Source organism: Oratosquilla oratoria, chromosome 17 (genome assembly GCF_046742065.1).
Source record: "Oratosquilla oratoria isolate Oo_2021 chromosome 17, ASM4674206v1, whole genome shotgun sequence".
NCBI classification, from domain to species: Eukaryota; Metazoa; Arthropoda; class Malacostraca; order Stomatopoda; family Squillidae; genus Oratosquilla; species Oratosquilla oratoria.
In genome coordinates, this window is record NC_134793.1 from 9,506,278 (window position 1) to 9,526,816 (window position 20,539).

At 45.1% G+C, this 20,539-nt stretch overlaps 1 protein-coding gene across 5 annotated transcripts in view; it reads right to left on the reverse strand.

Moving 5' to 3' along the window:
- Positions 1-641: 641 nt before the first annotated feature.
- IP3K1 (inositol-trisphosphate 3-kinase-like protein) overlaps positions 642-20,539 on the reverse strand; it is a 359,562-nt gene continuing 339,664 nt past the window's right edge. For 3 of the 5 annotated variants that reach the window (XM_076200359.1, XM_076200360.1, XM_076200358.1), the window contains exons 2-9: positions 5,994-6,366; positions 5,568-5,737; positions 5,188-5,419; positions 4,716-4,846; positions 4,385-4,519; positions 3,726-3,899; positions 3,381-3,554; positions 642-3,165 (exon numbers count right to left, since the gene is read on the reverse strand). In XM_076200359.1, the coding sequence (XP_076056474.1) occupies positions 3,106-3,165; positions 3,381-3,554; positions 3,726-3,899; positions 4,385-4,519; positions 4,716-4,846; positions 5,188-5,419; positions 5,568-5,737; positions 5,994-6,366 (1,449 nt within the window). In that variant the 3' untranslated portion in view covers positions 642-3,105. Of the gene's footprint in view, positions 3,166-3,380; positions 3,555-3,725; positions 3,900-4,384; positions 4,520-4,715; positions 4,847-5,187; positions 5,420-5,567; positions 5,738-5,993; positions 6,367-13,496; positions 14,329-20,539 lie in introns of those variants that run through there. The other 2 variants (XM_076200357.1, XM_076200361.1) reach the window with 2 other exon arrangements.

Sequence of the window (20,539 nt, forward strand, 5' to 3'; positions counted from 1 at the left end):
GATGCATGAAATGAAGTTGGTGGGGGATGTGTGAATGATATTTTGACCCAGCCTGAGGGGATTTCTCCCCATCTTCTCTTTTCCTGAATGAGGGAACAGAGGTGGGGGGTGGGGAGGTGGGGTTTGCTGATTAAATGAAGCAGCCTTGTTGTGGATGTGCTGCATTGCTTCTGCCCCAGGGTAGTGGGTGAGGTGCAGGGATGACCTGTCATCCAGGAGGAGCCAAGAAAAGAATGGTAGTGTATGAATAATGCTGTGACACATGGAAGGGAGTGGGTAGGGGATGGCAGGTGAGGGAGTATGTGTGAATGATATTTTGATGCAGCCCAAAGGGATTCTCCCAATATCTTTCTGCATGAGGAGACAGAGAGGCGGGAGGTTGCTGATTAAATGAAGTGGCCTTGCTCTGGGTGTGCTGTGTCTTGTTGCATTGCTTCTGACCTAGGGCAGTGGGCGACATGCAGGAATGACCCATCATCCAGGGGCCAAGAAAAGAGGGAAGGAGGGATGGTGAATGGGAGTGGATTTATGCCTTTGATTTTGGCTACCTCCCTTGCAAAGGGGAAAAAGCCCTTGGAATGTTTTTTTTTTTTTTCATGTCATTGTAGTTCAGTGTGACCAGAAAAGGTTAAAGAAATATCTTCTGTAACAAATTAATATATTCAGTATTTATTCAATACAGCAACAAGATGTGTGGACTAGAGTCAAAAAAGTAAAAAGTGATGCAAGGGGCCACATGACACTACTGTGGCACAACAATGCTTTCCAACAGTTCCTTTCTCAGAAAAAAAAATTCATGCATAACAGGAATAAGGCATTGCATGATTTCTCCATATATACAGTACTACATTACCATTCAAACTTAATATAGTACTGATGCACAATATGCATAGTGCATTGTAAAGAACAACTCACAACTGGACAAAGTGTTGTCCTTCAGGGGGAAAAAAAAAGAAAAAGAAAAAAAAAAAGTACCTCTGCCTAGGCTTTCTAATATGAAATTATGTACACATTCTCTGATCTTGATCGAGTTTCACATAGGTACAGAATACTTATATGGTGGACTGTTATACCTGATGTACACTATAATGTATGAATCATTTACGACACCTCACACTCTAGCCCAAGTCACAAATCATGTACTGTTCCATGCAAATGGAACAACTAAGAGGCAAATTGGTGCAAAAAATTCAGGTATAACATTCCCACTTCTGTTCAGTGACAATAGCAACATCAGCTGCAGAGATCTCGGAGGTTTGGTCATCCCTTTTTTTCAAACTTTACATTTGTGGTCTACTTTTCACCAACATAAGTGTTCTGTACATTAATGTTGAATGAGGTCTGAACTGTTGTAGCAATTGGGATGGGCAGTTCTGTATGAACAAGATTATACTATACAAGGGAATCACCACCAAAGTTGTGTCATTCATATGATATGTTGTATATGTACATGTAGTGCATGATATAATGAAGTATGTGCAATAATATAGTATGAAAAGACAGCACTGTCATCTGGAAACCAATATGTCATTAAAATATAACCATAAATAATGGTCCGTTTTTCTTGTTCATTTTAGAATAAAGCATCATATAGCATTGTGATGCAACATTTAGATTCATGAAGTAGTTTGAGAAGTATTTAGACTTCATCTGAGCACAGGCATGGCTTTTAACAAGCAGCATTATAGTCCTGTGAGCTTTGAGAGCATATGTAGGGAAATTTCATAAAGTTCTATCAACAAAAGTGGTTAATAAGCAGACAGCTTATGAAGTGGATTCTTATTAAACTCTTAAATAAATAAATAATTTCAATACAACATTTGGACAAAAGTAAGAACACAAAGTATAAATAATTCTCTGAAGTGCACACTTGATACCTAGACTTAAAAGGTATTTGTGTGGCCTTTTTTCATAAATGTTCTTCCCTCAGCGGTTCTTTCAACAAACTAGTTTCATTTTCACATCCTTTTGAGTGCTATTTTTTTCCTATTCATTCTAGATCAGGTTCTAATTAATGTTCTGTCCTTCTTCTGTAAGCATCCAGTGATGTACCAGCTTGAAGAATGAGCAGCATTTTCAAATGTTTCCTTCTTGGTTACCAGATGAAAGTGGAGTTCACAAGTAATGTTTTCAGCAAGAAGCCTCGTAGGTTCCTCTTCACTACAGTTATTCACAACACGAACCTTTGAAAGGATTCCAATGTCTTTCTAAATGAGAATTTGGCACAACTGTCACAAAGGATGCTTTTGTTTACAGTGTCCATTGTCACTATACCAGTGTCACTGGCCATTTCACACATAACATCTCGTTACTTTTTAACCGCAATGAATGGTGTGAAAAATGTCCAACATGATGATTAACTACATTCTGGCTTCCTGTGTGATGTATTCTGAATGAGTGGTAAATGCACAACTTGTGGCAAATATCTATTCCTACATTTCTCCTTTGCACGTCAAACACGTTAACTACCTTTTCATCTACTTGATAGCATTACATATAACTTGTCACTCACAGACATCCTGCGAAGGTTTACGAACATGATTTCTTTGGTCACCATAGGAATACAGACTACTTTCAAGTCTGTATTGGTTTGGCAGATTGGTCATAGTTAAGAACTGAGGAATGGAGATGATATGAGCAGGTATGTGGAATGTTTTACAATGTAAGAAAAGTGAACCAGATACTGAACAATTCTCATAAAGACAGCTGCAAGGAGGCTTCACTTGCACTGTGATTACCCAACAATAATTTTATAACAAAATAAAAACTAATACTTTTAAAGATACACTTTTGAGAGAGATGGTTGACACGCTGATGATACAAACTATCGACAATTGTGGAAGTGAAGGAAGCAAGATTGTAGGATATTGACAGAGAGATGCACTGAGCATGAATGGGAACTACCTGTATTTTAAACTTTGGGTGGTGGTGTGCATATACACATTTCTGTATATACATTACTGAACAGTTTTGTATACACACATATGTACATCTATTTACACTTGTTTTTTCTTCATTTGGAGCAGGCTTAACTTGTGTAGTTAAGCTGACATGGCCCATCATTTGTCTTGAGAGAGAAAAATGAGCTGCACTGTCTGTGCTCACTTAGGATTTGCTGAAGAAGCTTAGTCTTTTGGATTTATGTACTGGAACATCCTCGATGACCTGAAAATGTAACGAAAACCCATGAGAGGTTGGAACTGTGGAATTATATGCAATATAACAAACAGATCAGGAAACTTTTTTGATGGCGACTTGGTTGTGTTATGAGAAATGGCAACTGTGGAACTGTATCAAATATAACAAACTAATCAGAAAACACTGTTGATGATGATTTGCTTATGTGACTGATTACAAGGACTGATTGATTATGAACTCACCTTAATGAGATTGTCAATGCCAGTGAGATAGCCCTCCTCATGGTTGCCAAGTTTCCAATTACTGCGATGGCTGACTTTGTTACCACCAGGTACAGGAAGGGTCTTGGCAAAGTCGATCATCCACACTCCTGCCTTCTCATCATCGTGGATTATCAAGATACTGCTGCCAATTACCTGAAATTGGAAAAAGGACATTTTCAATTTATCTGAATTAAAAATATTAAGCTGGTTTCAACTGGTTCAGCAAAAAAGTTCACAATTTATGATTCTTGATTCAAAGCATTCTACAAGCTATTTACCCAACCCTGAAAAATCTACCAATAATTTGTCAAACTTTTGGCTTACCTCATGACACTGGAAGAAATCAGACGACTCAAATCTATTCCTGATATGCCTAAGACGACTCAATATTTGCTTCTTGGTTGACTCCCGTCCTCCAACAAATCCAGTCATGGTGTGGACAACGTCGTCTCTACACTGAACTGTCTTGAGGTCAGTTACAGGCTCACTTTTGGACATCTGAAGAAAGCAAAAATTGATAAGCATCAATTGAAAATGATTGTACTATATTTGTAAGAATATATATCCTGATTTTTTTTTATTCATTTATCGATTTATTTTTAATGAATGAGCACAGCCAACTGTGTATGCCTAAATCTCTAAATCCAACACCTGCCAACTACTACTCGTGCAGCCAGGACATGAATCCATTTCAGGAATTGACCCAGGACAGAAACCCATTTCAGAAATTGGTCCAAGGCATAAAACGCCACCAATTCCCAAAGTGGGTTTATGTCCTGGGCCCAAACGTCAGCACAAGTGGTGGTTGGCGAGTGCTGGATTAAGAGACCTCTGTGTACAAGTAAATTTGGCATCAAATTATTTATTTCCTATTAAGCTAACTGGTGATCATATAAAAATTCATATATTATTGTTTTGTATAGTAAAATTAGGGATTAGCTTGTTTCACAATATTTCAGACAAGGAAAAAATCAATAAAGTACCTTAAGAGCTTCAATCCTGAAGCCAAGTGAACGTGATGAACTTGTAACATCCCTGAAGTTCATATAGCGCAGTTTAGTGACTGCCTTTGCTGTATGCTCCTCCTGAGAGGGTCCGTTGGGGTCAACTTTCATCATCTGAATGAGTGAACAAAATTCCAAGTTAAAAAGATGAAATAAAATAAAACAGAAATAGATAAATATATAAATAAGACAAAAAACTCACTACATTCTGTGAAACAAGTCTAACAGGATAATTTGATCTATATTTAATTCTCTTGTATAATGAATTATTATTAACAAACACTAAATCACAGTCTACTGCAATTCTTACCTTGTAGTACAGATCTTCTCTGGCTTTGGTGTTGGAAACTTCTGATTCAAGAAAGGTTCTTGTTCCCATTTTGATGTCCATGACAGATGGGTTATGGAAGTCGTACAGTAAGTCAGCCATTTCAATAAAGTCTAAAGAATGTGGTTAAGGAAAAAACAGCTTGCGAGCAGATGGATGGACAAATAATAATGTTTAAAAGTAGATCTTTGAGGAAAGTGAGGGCTAAATATGAAGTATTTTTAATCCAAATATCTCTCTCTCTATTTACCCTATCTCAATATATATACAATCCAAATGTCTATATCTATTTACCTATCTATGTCATGCAAAACTAAAATGTATACATTCAGTTTCCTAAAGTTCTAATTTCATGAATGTGATAATATGAATCTTTCTTTACTTAAACAATTATTGGGGACCACGAGTTCAATATACATAAAACACACAATTATAATTTTGATAAAAAGGATACATTCTCCTTGATAGGAAATTTCTCTGAAGAAGGTGGGGACGATGTCCCTTGCACTGTCATGCATGAGAGACTGGTAAGCTGCCGTCTCAAAGGCGTCTGCGTTGCGCTTTTTCCAGATGGTGCCCGGACCAGCTGGTGCCAGGGACCCAGGATGACCCGAGAGCTGAACCCAGTTGTTCCTTCGGTTGTGGAGGAGGACAGAGGAGGCTGGGGCTGTCAAGTTGAGTGCAGTCTGTAAAGTAAAACACCCACTTAGTCACTTCAATGGTATCAACATCGCAGTGAGTACAGGTAGGAATGTCTAAGTATTCATGTATGTATATGCACACAATACTGACAAAGAACCCAGTTGAAGAATCAGAGTGGAAAACTATACTTACTAGTGCTAGTTTCTGCAACATTGACATGTTGCACGGGGGTTCCTCTGCACCCAACTCATCCTCTTCCTTCCCCTCTTCTTTCTCCTCGGGGGTAAGGGTGGGGACTTCGCTCGCCTCTGGTGGCATAGTGGTGGTTGTAGTGGTTGTGGTGGTGGCAGCTGTGGTGGTGCCTGAAGTAAACAAAAGAAAAGTTGTTTATAATTTGTGTGTATATTCCATATACATGTCCACACACAATCCCCCTTACAATAATGTAACTAGAAAGACTACAATTGGCTTGTTAACCCCCAAGAGTTTTTTTTAAATCGACACCCACCGCAGCACTTTAGTTGGATCAAAGTCATGACCGTGGTCGCTGGACTATATCTTATTTCCATCATCATCATCATCATTATTATTATTATTTTAACGAGATGATTTTATTACCTGCAGTTGTGGTGGCAACTTCCAGGTACTGAGTAGGATGGAGGTGGTTAGGGCTCTGGTCTACTGCCTTCGCAGGCTCAGTGGTGGCTGTGGTTGTGGAGGAGGAGCAGGAGCTGGTCGAGGAGGAGGAAGAGCGGATCGAGGAGGAGTCAGCCTTCTCCTCGACCGTCTTGCTCGACCTGAGCTTCGGTTTCGCCCATTTTCTCTTGAGCGAGGGTCGCTTACTGGAGGAGGAGGACGAGGAGGAGCTTGTGGTGGTGGTGGTGCCGTTGGAGGAGGGCTTGAGGGAGGTTGTCGAGGAGGAGGGTGAGGTCGAGTTGGGAACTCGTCCTCGAAGTAGTTCCTCGATCTCTGCCTTCCTGTCCCCTGCTACCTGTAACGTGGAAAAAAAATAACCGTTAATTTCAAATTTCCCAGTGTAACGGTAATTTTCATTTCAAATATGAAATTAGGTGGTATACATAGGCACCACTAGAAGGCCTGGAATAAGGTTTTCCTCGAGCCTTTGTCACAACCCACGGTGGGCCATCCGAAATGAAGTCCGTTAAAACCGTTACAAAAAGAAAGAAAGAAAAAATAGAATCGTGTTTGTAATAGAGACGTCACCATACGTGACGTCAAGTCGTCTCAGGTAACGTATATGATATCCCTGGAATCACGTCCTTCCTTGAGATACGTAGAGACACACAATGCAGGATACGACGCTGTCTTATGCAAGTCCTTGTCCACCTAGTCTTCCTCGGCGTGATCTTGCATAATGTCAGTCGACTAGGAAGAGGGGGGGGGGGCGGATTCCCTGTTTCATACTTACATAGTCAAGCCCTTCCTTCATACTATTGCAAGATTTTTTTTTTACATATAACCACTGGGAAAGGGAGAGGATTATCTTATCCTAATAATCTACTTTTTAACTAAAATAGTCATCAAGTTGAGGGATTTCTTTTTTACCAACAAATCGTGTTGATCGCTGGAACGTAACATAGGATAATACTTAGGGCAGTTATCTGTTTTTGCACCCTCCCCCGTTATGTATGTAAAGTATTCAGTTACCACCATCATCACTTTTATACTGAATAAAATCGCCACTACATATTTTTTAGCCACCCCCCTTGTTCGGGAACCTTCGAAGACCCCCAGTAGAGAACGGATGACTGGCATGATGCACCTCACTTGCGCAATACAGGTTTAGCTTTTGAAATGCTGAGGAGGACACAAGAGAACATATAAATTCCACTTATCTGATCGACAGAGGACCCTATACGCAGACTGCTTTCGCTTAGCAGAATGTCGGGGGTGCCAACTTTTATTTATTACTATCTCGGAGTGCCACGGGGGAGGACCAAAACCCGCGGGCCAATTCGGGGAGCTCTTGTTCCCTTCGAACGACGAGAGCCCCTCTACGAAACTGGCCACAAGTTCCTTGGAAAACGAAAACGAATTGGACTCGCTGGAGGCTCGAGGCAACTGTGTAATGACGTCAATGGCGGCAGGTGTGGGAAGGTGAAACGTCGACCTCAATGTCGTGCGCACGCGCACACATAACACAAGTCGTCAACCGCATCTTGCGTGTAACTGTACTTGTTTCGATGCTTCCATACAAGCTATAATTAGTTACACGATTACTCTTAATTAGTCCCGGGCGGGGTGGTAACTTAAACCACACCACCAGGTTGCCCACAAACAGATTGCACCTCGACGTTCTCAGCCTTGTGGATGTGCCAAGGCCCAAATGGTACCTTCAGGAATGCATTTTGACTCTTGGAAAGAAGAAAAAAATCGCGACAAAGCCTTTGTCTGGAGCACGACGCCAAAATGCACTTGCAGCGTTTTGGGTTTGGGTGGGGACTGGGCGAGTTTTGAACAGCATCTTGGATCAATCCCCCCTCCACACACACACTTAGGAGGGGAGGAGGGGGTGTACGGGGCGTCGCAGAGGAGACTGGGAAGATCATTGTCAGCTCGAGTCGAGTAACAGCCCGAAAACCTGGCGATGCAGAGAGAAGACCGTAAGCTCTTCCTCGTCACTGCAACCACGTCTGCGCAGACTTCGGTAGTCTGGATGCCGAAAATGGGAGGAATGCGGGGATTATTATTATTAAGAGTTAATACCATTTCGGGGGGGGGGGTGTGGGTTGAGTTCTTCCTTGAAACAAAAGAGAAACGATTTTTCATCTCGTAAAAAATACATACTCGTTTACATTTCGTTAACTGTCAGGAGAGAGAGAAAGAGAGAGAAACACACACACACACACTGAGAGCCATATTGTAGCAAGGATATGAACCTTACATAAGTAGGTCCTTCAGAACTCTCCATCCGTGACGTCAAGAAACTTGTAAACAAGGAGTTGTCCAGACACCGCCGCATACACCCACGCAGGGCCCTCAGGAGCCACATACGACCAAGGAAGGCCCCATGGGGGTGGGGCCCCCCAGGGCGCGGGCCCCGTGGCTTCGGAGAAGGGGGCTACGATATCCCCCCAAATATTCGTTTCCGGGTGATGGGAAAGTTGGTAACCGTCGCCCCGGGGGGAGTGGAGATCTGAATTAGTTCCGCTTTTACCTGGTTGTGGTAGCAGCAGGGGAGGAGGGGAAACAGCCCCCTCCCAACCCTCCACCACCTGCAATTGTCATATTAGGGAATGGAAGGCTGGGTGTGGGGGCCGTGAAATTGGGGAAGGATCTTAACCCATAAACAGACGAAGAAAGTGATACTAATTTTGTCCTCCTCTTCCTCCTCCTCCTGGTCGTCGCCTTCATGATCTGAATCCACGCCTCCCCTTCCCCTTCCCCCTCCGCCTTCAATGCCAGGGCCAAGGTCCTTCGACATTTTTTTCCCTTCTTCGTTCCAAAATGCTTTCCAGCAGGTTTTGCCATTTAATGGGACTTCTTCTGAGATTAAGCTGCTTTCGTTTTCTTGCTCTTTGATAGCACACGCACGCTTCTTCATCCCCAAGGGCGGGGGGAGATGCCACGAAGATGAATGAAATCGCCCGGCGGCAGCCAAAACAAGAAGAAACGTGCCGTCCAGTAAGGTAGGGGGGCAATCGAAACAGATTTTCATCGAAGTGGATTTGTATGAATAATACATGAATGTGTATTCTCAAGTACGAATGTGTATAAATCGTAGGGGGAAATATGTACATGCGTGCGTTTGTACGCGCGCGCAAATACACACACACGCACGCAAACACACACACACGCGCGCTGGTTCCGTATACAAAACCACGGGCAGCTCTCGATGTTGGTGATTATATTACCGTGTAGATGTTGCAACCGATAGACCTTGGTTGCAACACAATGCAAGTTGCTTTTAGCACGAGTGGTCTCTATCGGGGAGAGAGGAGGAAGAGGAGAGGGAGAAGAGGAGGGGAACGAGTACAAGGCCCAGTTTTATATGTACGGTTAGAACTAAAAGATATGCTCAGAAGGCTTAAGAGAAAGCATAGGGGATATAACATGGAATTGTAGGTTGAGGCTTAGCTGAAAGTTACAAGTGACACACATACACGTGTATATATATATATATATATATACACACACGTGTGTATGTGTCCCCGGCCTTTGTCACCAACACAGAGGTCCTTGGCACTGTCCTCGTTACTTACGACCCCCCACCCCCCCCCCGACACAATCCGGATACTCCCCCCCCCCCCACCGGTGCACTACTCACTAAGGAACTTCGCTTCCGTCCATGTGTTTCTGTTAGTCACTTCACACCTGCGAATGAGTGTTCTCTACCCTCAGTCCATTCTCCTCTTGCCTTACTCACGCCTAGTTTCCGGAAATATATCCTGACACACACACACACACACACACACACACACACGTGGCAGTCAAACAGACAACGTGCGGTGTCACTATTTATTTTTAACTTTTGTCATCTTTAGTGTTGCATGCAATTGCAAAGAGGCAATCACGATTTGGACCCACCGCCACACACAAGACTAAAAACCCATGTATCCGATATACGGCACAACCCACATTAACCAGACATTGTCCGCTTGTTACCCCCAGAATCCAAACACATCCCCAGAACAAAGACCCACCCTAAACAGAGCATGTGCCGGGAGAGAGAAGGGGGGGTACCCCAAGTCCCGTTTTCTTAAAGAGATTGAGGTATTTACTTTTCTTTTTCTTTTCTTTCTTTTGGATAAGAACCAGTTGCTTGTCGCGCCGTCGTTTCGGTCTGCCGAGGACATGGAACAGACTTTTGTCCTCATGAGTCAGTGGCACTACTCGCTGAGTCAACAGACGCCTCCCCCCCTCAACGCCCCTTTCTTTTCATGGCCCCCTTCCCCTCATGTCACCCCTCCCCTCGCACCCATATCCCCTTTCCTACAGCTCTGAAACCCTATCCCATGACTCAGTAATTCCCATACCCCATACTCCCAAAGACCCTGGATTACATGCTTGTTATGCCATACACCCGTAACACGTATGCTGACACTACACGAGAGTCCCATTAGTTGTGCCCAGTGCCACACAATGCCAGCCTGGCTGCCCTCTGTTTGTGTTCAATTTGAAGGTTACTACCTGATATCCTTGCCTCTAGGAGGTTGCATACCAACACGTTACTACTTAAGGCTTCCTCTAAGCTTAATGCAATTGTCTGACGGTAGCCAGAATAAAGTACTTAAGAGGTGCCCAGGTCGTCTCCGTAGGTAGTGGAGGGTTTAGGACAACCTCGCTGGCACCTCCCCCCCCCTCCCCCTCTGCCTTCTTTGGACGCTACACAGGGCAGATGAGAGGGGGGAGAGTGAGGGGGAAGAGAGGAGAGGAGAAGGAGGGAAGGAAGGAAGGAAGGAAGGAAGGAAGAAGATTATGACACTGACGACGCCCTTGACAACGGGACCTGGCGCCACGGGAATGCATTGAACCGCCTGGCGACAACCGGAACAAGTGCCACACGGAGTGCCACTGGAGATAAGATCAAATGGGCCAAACAAGGTTACCGCATTTGACCTCTCTTTACGAGGTAACTACGTAGACAAACGCGGGTTGCGCACTATCCCTCCTACCCCGGTACCCTCGCCCACATACCCCAACTCCACCCCGTCATTTATCCTCTTGATATTTAAGGAGCGATCGCCTTCTTGGGACTGTTCGGTCTGCGTGATCGGATAGCTGGGCAATCAACATCTGCAGGCCCACTCGACAGAGCACCCCACTTCAAGGACCACCTCGAAGCTGGAGGGGGACCTCGTCTCGAGGTGGACATTTCCGCACGTCCTCGACCAAGCAAGGAGGTATAGACCGAAAAGGAACAACGAGAGGAAGATGTAACGAAAATTGACGAGGTGATAAATATTATAAATCTATATAGAAAACGGGATGTTGGTAGTCCTGGGGGAACAGAGTAGGAGGCGAAAGGGGGAGGGAGGGAGTTGTGCAAGGGGGCGATAACAGTGGGGAAGGATCAGACCGGGTGAGGTGAGGCAGGAGACGAAATCCTACGGTAGAGAGGGGGAGGAGGGTTATGTAAACGGGTCGTGTGTGTGTGTGTGTGTGTGTGTGTGTGTGTGTGTGTGTGTGTGTGTGTGTGTGTGTGTGTGCGTGCGCGCGCCCAGCTCGGCAACACCGGCATCACCATGGTAATCAACATATCGTCTTCGTCGCCGTCTGGAGGAGGAGGAGGAGGAAGAAGTGGTGGGTGTCAGTAACTAAGTTGTCGTCGTCGCCATTTACCTAACGACTCTTCCAGACAATGAGATCTCCCACTTTGGAGCTACGATTGCCAAAAAAAAAAAAAAAAAAAATCTGCCAAGCGGATGCCACTATCGACACACACGCAAGATACAAGCGACACGTGTAACAGACACAGTGACGAGAAGTGTTCAACCACATGTGGCACCCGTGTGACGTCAAGTAGCCCTCCGCTTGTCCCACCGGTTAGGAGGGGCAAGGAGGAAGAGGGGAAAGAGGGAAGGGGAAGGAAAAGGGGAAAGGGAAGCTGTTGGGAAGCTGTTAGGCATGTTGACCTCTTCAACTTTACATTTGTTATGACTAGTGCCGTCAAGTGATTTTAATCATTTGAAGAGCTTGGCACACCATAGGTCAGGTCAACGAAAGCCTCGTTTTATTGCATTCTTTTCCATTATTTCAAAGTAATAAATACATTGATATATTCTTTACCATCGTTGTTGCTGGAGTGGCATTCCAACCGACTCCGGGGAACGGTTAAATCAGTTAAATTAAAAAATTCGGTGGGTAGGAGCGGGGGTGGGGAGGGGGGAAAGGGAGGAACAGACCACAAGGACCATCCAGAGGGAAGATCAGGCCCAGAGGATCGAACTCGGACTTGTGAAACGTGAAAGGGCCGACCGGCCTTCCAGAGGCCGCGGTGTTCCTCGAGCCGCCTAGTGGAGGTGGAGGAGGAGGAGGAGGAGGAGGAGGAGGAGGAGGAGGAGGAGGAGGAGGAGGAGGTGGAGTACGAGAGGAGTTGTGGGTGCCAGCCATGGTTTCAGACTGTCGAAGTAAGAGAAGACTATCACACAGACTGAATACAGGTGTGTTATAGAGGCTTCGCCTCTGTGTGTGTGTGTGTGTAAGCGCTGTAATTTCAAATTCGGGTGATGCGTCCCCAAACCAGGTGCCCAAAATTCACATCCCCTTTGCTGAATAAAATCACCTCGCGACAGCCAAAATAAATAGTCAGTGTCCACTTTACTGGCAACCCTTGCGTACCTGTTGGCACTCTTTCCCTCTATTGTGGATCCCGCCAAGGGATTTATTATTCATCCACGTGGCACTACTCCCTTCGGCAGCAAGGACGCTTGTACCATGTTAATATGTGCAGCTGTATAGCAAACGCGAAGTCCACAAGGACAAGCTGATAAGAGTTGCCAGACTTGGAAGACATTTCTGTGTAGATATTGTGATGTGGTTACCCCCTTTAAAGCGTAAACCAAGGGTGGTAGACGAGAAATGTCCCCCCCAGAGCATTAGCAAGTTAAAAACAAACTTTAGATTGTTAAAAAATAATAATAATAATGGATATTGCGGGTCTTTGACTGGTTTCTGCAAAATATGTTTTACGTACACACACAGACACGCACATGTAAACATACTTATACACACACATGTATACACACATACACATGACACACTCATACACACAAACACACATATATCCTTGACCAGGTGACGTATTGATGTAGTTGCTGCTAATCCCAGGCATGTATGTTCAGTGAACGGGACTTAGTCTATGTTTCCCCAAGACATGTTCCGTTTTTGTCCAGAGTTTGGTCTCAAATTAAGTTATCCAAATTTCCGAGACAAACAAGTTAATAAACATACAAGCTTGGATTAAAATGAAACTGAAAATATAGCAAACGCCCGTCACTGTTCTCCCTGTGTATCCACGACAGTGGACAACCACTGGGAATGTGACAGAGGCACATGCCTAAAACGAGCCTCGTCCAGCCAGACCCGCGAATAAGACGGACTTCGGCAAGCAAGGCTTTCAGCGCGGGCCTTGGAGGGGGGCTAAGAAACGGAACTCACTTGGAGCAAGAGCAGCAGCCTCAGGGCGAGATCGTTCACTTTGTCCGAGCTGTACGGCGTCTGTGGTGGCTGTGGTGGCTTTTCCGGGTATGATGTGGATGTCTTCATCATGGGGGCCAGTGACAGCGTCGGTATCGGGTACGGCGGGCTTGGGGGGCCGTCAAGGCGCGCTGTGGTGGGGTACTGGGCCAGCTTGCTGGTTTTCATTTATGATGATTTCATTCGTCTTTGGGTAAGGTCAGTTGGGTTAGGTTGTGCGGCGCGAGCGAACTTGGGACCTTTTCACACAAGAAGAAGCAGACAAGGGCGACTTGCGGGGAACAAGGTCAATTGCCTGACCTCGATTCAAAATTTCGCGAAGAAGGCAAAATCAAACTCGACAAATAGAGTTTCTCTTTCTGTGTTTCTGTTGTCACTATAAACTTTAGATCCGCGCCAACGGTGGATACAGTTCACTGCAGAAAGTGGGAAATACTTCGTTATTACGGAATAACTGTATATCCTTGTTATTGTATAATTATGCAGTCATAACGTAATGTCACTGAGCAAGTCCACTTCCCGCTGATCAAGTCGATGGGGCAAATGCCACGTCTTGCACAAAAATTCCACAAAAATTCGGTTTAAAGTCACACAAATCAAGATTCCTTTTGTCACACTAAGTTATATCGTACACTAAAGATCGATAAGGCTTTCGTCTAAAGAAAGGCAAAGCTGAAGCTTGCTTCCTTCAGTTAAGTTAAGAGGAGTGTAGCCTTGTACTACAACAACAACTCTGTCAGTGGAGTACCGTGGTTACCTCCTTCTCGGTCTGGTGCCAGCTAGAGACTGACGCTTGCAGCCCCAACACAGACTATACCCTCTACCACCTCCTCCACCTCTACCACCACCACGACCGCACTACCACCTCCACTCCCTCCACTATCGTCACTACCACCACCACCACCTACTCCTCCCCCTCCTCGACATTCTCCCACTCCCTCCTTTTCAAGTCAGTCCCGCAGTATAGATCTTTTCAGTCTTGACTCTCGTACTATCATGACCTACTATCCACGATTATGTTGTCAAAATACTATTAATGACTATCTTGAGAGATGGGCTTACTATTATTGGCAATGGTAACCGCTTACTTACTATCAATGCCTATCACTCACCCGTTACTAGGGGGGAAGGGGGGATGAAAATGAATTGAATAGCCTGTTCTCTTCCATTGCGTTAACGCTCACTGTGGCGCTGTCTGGCATCCTTAACGTCTGACTAGAATCCTGTGGGTAACTTGAACACAACACAAGAGATTACACCATGAGACACCTAGCAAAGTCGCCTGGGCCCAAACTAAGTGGCATACTTTAGAAACTTGGTTATGGGTAGCGCAAGGAAATTCTTATATATGTATATATATATATATATATAATATATATATATATATATATATATATATATCACCACCAAACTCCGTCAGTGACGTCATTCATTTGCCTAAGATTTACGTCTAAAAATTATGTTGAAAATTATAACGAAAAGACAAAGAAAAAAAAAATTGCGTGAACCGTGCTGTGACGTCATCCTGATGGTAATCCCTAATCTCTGTTAGACAGGTTTCAATCCCCTTTCAATGCACTTTAATGGTTTTGGACAGAAAGCTAGTTAGTGAAGGTGTTTTCAATTGATCGGGACCCCTTAAAATAAGAGAGAGAGAGAGAGAGAGAGAGAGAGAGACTTTTCCGCCTCGTTAGCTGTGTGTGCGAGTCCCAAATACTAGATATGGGGAAGATAGACCCTTCGGGAACTACGTCGTTCACGTTACCGGAACCTGGCTGTTTCACCATGACACGCTGCACTGCGTCATCACCGAAACACGTCAATGCCCCGCCGTCCCTCCCACCACCCTTCCCTGCGGTGACTAAGATTTTTTCGCCAAACTCTCATTTCGCTAAATTTTTGTTTGACAAATTCCCATTTCGCCAAATTTGTGTTTGCCAAATTCCCATTTTGCCAAATTCCTAATATCCCTAACGTACACTCCCCGTATAGGATACTGACCGCATACTTTAGTAACACCCCTACGGACCAGAGTAGACCAGAGTACCCACGCATCATTATTCAGTTTTAGCCATAGTTAGGCGACTTTTAGCTCAGGAGGATCCTGGGGACTGCAACGAAGGACAGGAGGAGAGGAGAGTGGATGGACTTTAGGGCACGACTGTACGCCGCTTGTGGTAACTATCTTTGACGTAAGGGACTTGCAGTATTTGTGCAACGTCACGCAACCACGGTAAACATATTACTTTGCCCACTGTGACCCTTCAGTACGGTGGTGGGAAAGGAGGGGAGGCTTTAGTCCTGAACGGGAGGTCGTCAGGGCGAGACCCCCCACCCCCTTAGCCCAACCCCGGCGGACCGAAGTCCGCTCCCCTAAAAAAAAAAATAAAAAAAAAATAATAATAATAATAAGAATAAGAATAATAATAATATATATATATACATACTCACACACACACGGTGGGATAAAAAGTTTGATTTACTAATGTGCTACGACATTACTGTGATATATATATATATATATATATATATATATATATATACATATATAATAGAATAGAATAAATAAACGTCATCGTGTTGAAATGGGTTAACCTCTTCTTTGGCGCCAATAAAGGCCTCACAATGTTGAATAAAATCGCCTGGCGCCAGCTACACACTAAACAAAGTAAATGTGTTGATGGGGATTTGTAGTAGTAGTCAGCATGAAGGGCATGGTGCGATGCAGTTGGGCCAACAAAACGAACCTTGGGTTGTCCCGGATTTTTAATCACGATATCTTCTCGAGCCCATTTTCCCTTCTCCCCCTCTCACTCTCTCCCAACCGCATTCACTCCACAACACTCACTCTTTCACCACCACCATCACCACTACCACCACCATCACAACCCCTTATACAACTACAGCAATTACTAGGCCGAAACGAGTTGGCAATGGGGACGAGAGCAAGAAGACCGACAAAGCGACAAAAGATAAAAATGGGAGCCCGACGGCAGGAATGGAATGCTGGGCACGCCACGGCGCGCCACGGCGGCACGGCCTTGGGCATCTTCCTAACGTCGTAAGAAGTCAGCAGCCTAATGGTGACAAGCAAAGCATCGAAGACGACGACGACGACGAAGAAGTGACGAGAATGCCAGAGCCTTTGGCGTCGCCGATGTGTGTCATTTTTGTATTCGTCTTACGCAAGGGTTGTTAGGCGTATATAGGAAAATCATACATGTGATATATATAATACACACAAATACACACGCAATTATATATATATATATATATATATATATATATATATACACATCACGTGTGTTTATATATAGCGCGGTCCTTGTCCCTTTCACAATCTGCCCAATGATAGCATATCCACATGTTTGTGTTACGCCAGGAGGACACCAAAGCAAACACCACCTGTGGCATCACCGGCCCGGCCAGGTATTGGCTGGCACTGTGCCGCCGATGCTATCGCTGCCATTGTAGTAGCGTGGCCAACGTGCTTTCATGTAAACATTATGCCTAGACTGGGAGGTGGGGGGTTCTCCTCTCCGACGTCTATTTCTTAAGGTTATAAGCAGGTAATGCTGCTGCTGCTGCTGATATTATTATTATTATCATCATTATTTTCCAACAGTATAAGAGTCTAATCGTGAGAGTCATGACATGGTATAAAAGAGGCATTTGATAAACAGTCGACTCGAAATGGCTGATTGATCGATTGATATAAACTGATGCACAAACCAAGTACAAATCCTGGACCACCATATCCACCCCTCCCCCCAAACCACCACCACCACCAACCACCGATTCCCTCCCCCCTCCCTCACTACTCCACCATCACGGATCCATTAACGCAATCTTCGGTTGAGTTCTCGACATCCCGGTGAAGACAATTGCGGGGAATTAACTTTTCAAGGAACAAGTCCCAAGGAGGACATGGACGAGGGCGATGTGGGAGAAGTCTGTCCACATAGCAATGACGTCGCGTGACGTCACTCTGATCGGGTACGGTGAAGTCTGAGGACTGCAATACGTCACGTCATTAAAAAGAAGTTCTAAACGATTATTTTTCCTGTTCTTAGTCATCATCGCTTCGGTCTTGGTGAAGCAAGCTATATCCCTATGCATGCCTCGACCAATCACGTTCACTTTCGAATGGCTGCTCCCGTTCCCAGGGAGGTTGCGATTGGCCGAGTAATGAAAAGGGGCGTGTCTTATTTCGCCCAAGCTGATGAGCGACCATACCAGTGTTTTTTTTTTTTTAAGTCATTATTTTTGGCACTGTTCCACTCCCCTTCGTTCAAACTAAACTTGTGTAAATATCCCTTTCCATCTTCCATTCTAAAAATAAATATCGTTCAATATGTGTATTTAGACTATCACTAATATTCTGTGCAGAATCTGACATCAGATTTAATGCGGTCGTGAGGTAATCGCCAATTTCCAAAAGAGAAATAAGAATTTCAGGTATATGATTTCACTATGGCATCTAGCACCTTAAGCCCTCCATTGCAATTCTCCTACTCCCTTCTCCACATCGCCTTCAGGGGACGGGAGGGGGTGGAGGAGGAGGAGGAAAGGAGAGACTCTTGGGGCACTGTCTCCTGACGAGAAGAGACGGTGATCCAGGCACTCGGGCCGAAAGGAGATAGACAGGAGGAGGCTAATCAATTAAAGGGTCCTCTTTCATGCCCTGAAAGGACGGGGGGGGGGAAGCTCAAGCTCTCACACCTCCTCCTTCTCCTTCTCACGAGTGAATGTTTCTGAAACGATCGTGCGTGTATTTACCCAGTATAAGTATACTCGCTTCGAGTTGTGCTCGTGGGATCCCGTTCCTTTGGCTCCACTGACCAACATTCCCCTTAAATTCGTTAATGGTGATGGCTTGGATAAAATAATATTTTCGTCTAACTTCCAAAAGTCTACGTTTCTATGTGGAAAGCTATACTTCGTCATATCTTCCAAATAAGTTTTGCTTTTTCATATTTTTACTAAGACTATTTGTTGATACCCACACCAGGAACACTGATCAGTCATACTTCCACGCTCCTCCTCCTCCCCTTCCTCCTCCGACCAGCATCGGGGCACGTTGCTCCGTCCCCGCCACACATACACACACGGACACACACACACACAAACGCGCATACACACACGACTCGGTGGCGCGGTTGGTAGAGGCCCAGACTGTTAGTATGGCAGTACCGGCGGTACCTGGTTCGAATCCTGCCCAGGGCTGAAATTATTTCAGTATCACTGCGCTTCGAGTCGTTACTCCAACTCTCTTGGGCGGGGAGTTGGGTGTGTGTGTCCGTGTAAGGTCATGGCATTACCCGTAGATCGGTCATACGAGCTCTGAGCTCTCTTCCGGAAGGGAAATAGCTGTCGATCACGGGTCCAACACGTGATCCAAAGACCAAGGTGAATCAGGTGAATCTCACACACACACATACACACACACGAACACGCACACACACGTACACACACGGACACACGTACACACACACACACACACACACACACACACACATACACACGCGGACACAGACCTCACAAAGGAAGGACAGCGCTCAACCCGACAGACGGAACAAAAAACTCCCGATCTGACGGTTGACCACTTCCGTAACCTGACGCAGCCAACTCCTGAAAGAAGGCTGCTGCTCGCAAGGAACTTCATGCCCCTTCAGGAGAGATCATTAGCCCTGTCTTGGGCACTTCATGAAGTGTTCATCTACCTGGAGGTCAACACTTTGCATGACTAAGCTCAAGACTTGGGGTGTCCCGCCTTGTTGCTGAGCAGTGCTTTATTTCGGGCAGAGTATAGTGATGTGAGCGTGGATTAAGCGTTCTCTCTCTCTCTCTCTCTCTCTCTCTCTCTCTCTCTCACACACACACCACTAATAATCACGTACAAAACTAATAACGTACAACGCAACCCAGATACTGCCGAATCTAGTAATACAACCGCTACAACCACCACCACCAAATAATCATTCACGTCATTGCCGATACGCTAATCCCCTTCGCCCTGACCTTCCCCATTAATTTAAAGTTATCTATTGCACCCAAGTGCTCCTGAGGCCAGGCAGCTTAAGCTAGTTAGATTAAGGGCTCTGTGTAATCCACAAATAATAAAGAGTGCCACAATGCCCAAGCCTCCATAAGCACTCACTCGATAGGGGTTAATATCTTGGTTACCGAGATTGGCACGAAAAGAGTGGCACTGAGGGAGTGTCACGGAGAAGGTGGCGTAGTGAGAATGGCACGAAGATTGCACATAGGGTGGCACTGAGAGATTGGCATGGAGATGGTGGTACTGAGGGAGTGGCACGGAGAGATTGGCACGGAGTGGTGGTACTGAGAGATTGGCACGGAGTAGTGGTACTGAAAGAGTGGCACTGAGAGGATAGTACGGAGAAGGTGGCACAGAGAGATTGGCATGGAGATGGTGGCACTGAGGGAGTGGCACGGAGGTGGTACTGAGAGATTGGCACGGAGTGGTGGTACTGAAAGAGTGGCACAGAGAAGGTGACACTGAGAGGATAGCACGGAGAAGGTGGCACAGAGATGATGGTACGAAGGGTGGCACGAACATGAAGAATAAAAACAGCCTTGGGAATGGGAAGGGAGGGAGTGAGTTGGGGTTCGTTGATTTAATCTTTAATCTTGATCGATGAAAAGCCCTATGGGGGGTAAGGTTAAATCCCAAAGGTAAACCCCTCAGGGATTGTCACCCTAACCATGTCTGGTACCCGGATTTTTTTTTCTTTTAAATGTAAACAAAGACTTATGGTACTGAGCCCTTTTGGCCTTGTGCGTCACAGGATATACGAGGATTACGCCTGTGGCGTACGTAACAGATACGCAGATGCTGTTTGATAATAATGGGGTCCCAAGGAAACGAGCCGATACTTCGGTGCGAATAGTGCAGGAGCATTGTTTGCTTAAAATGTGAGTCTCGACAGTAGGTACTAGGAAGGAAACAGATAAGAACCAAGGCTTCCGACGATAAAGAA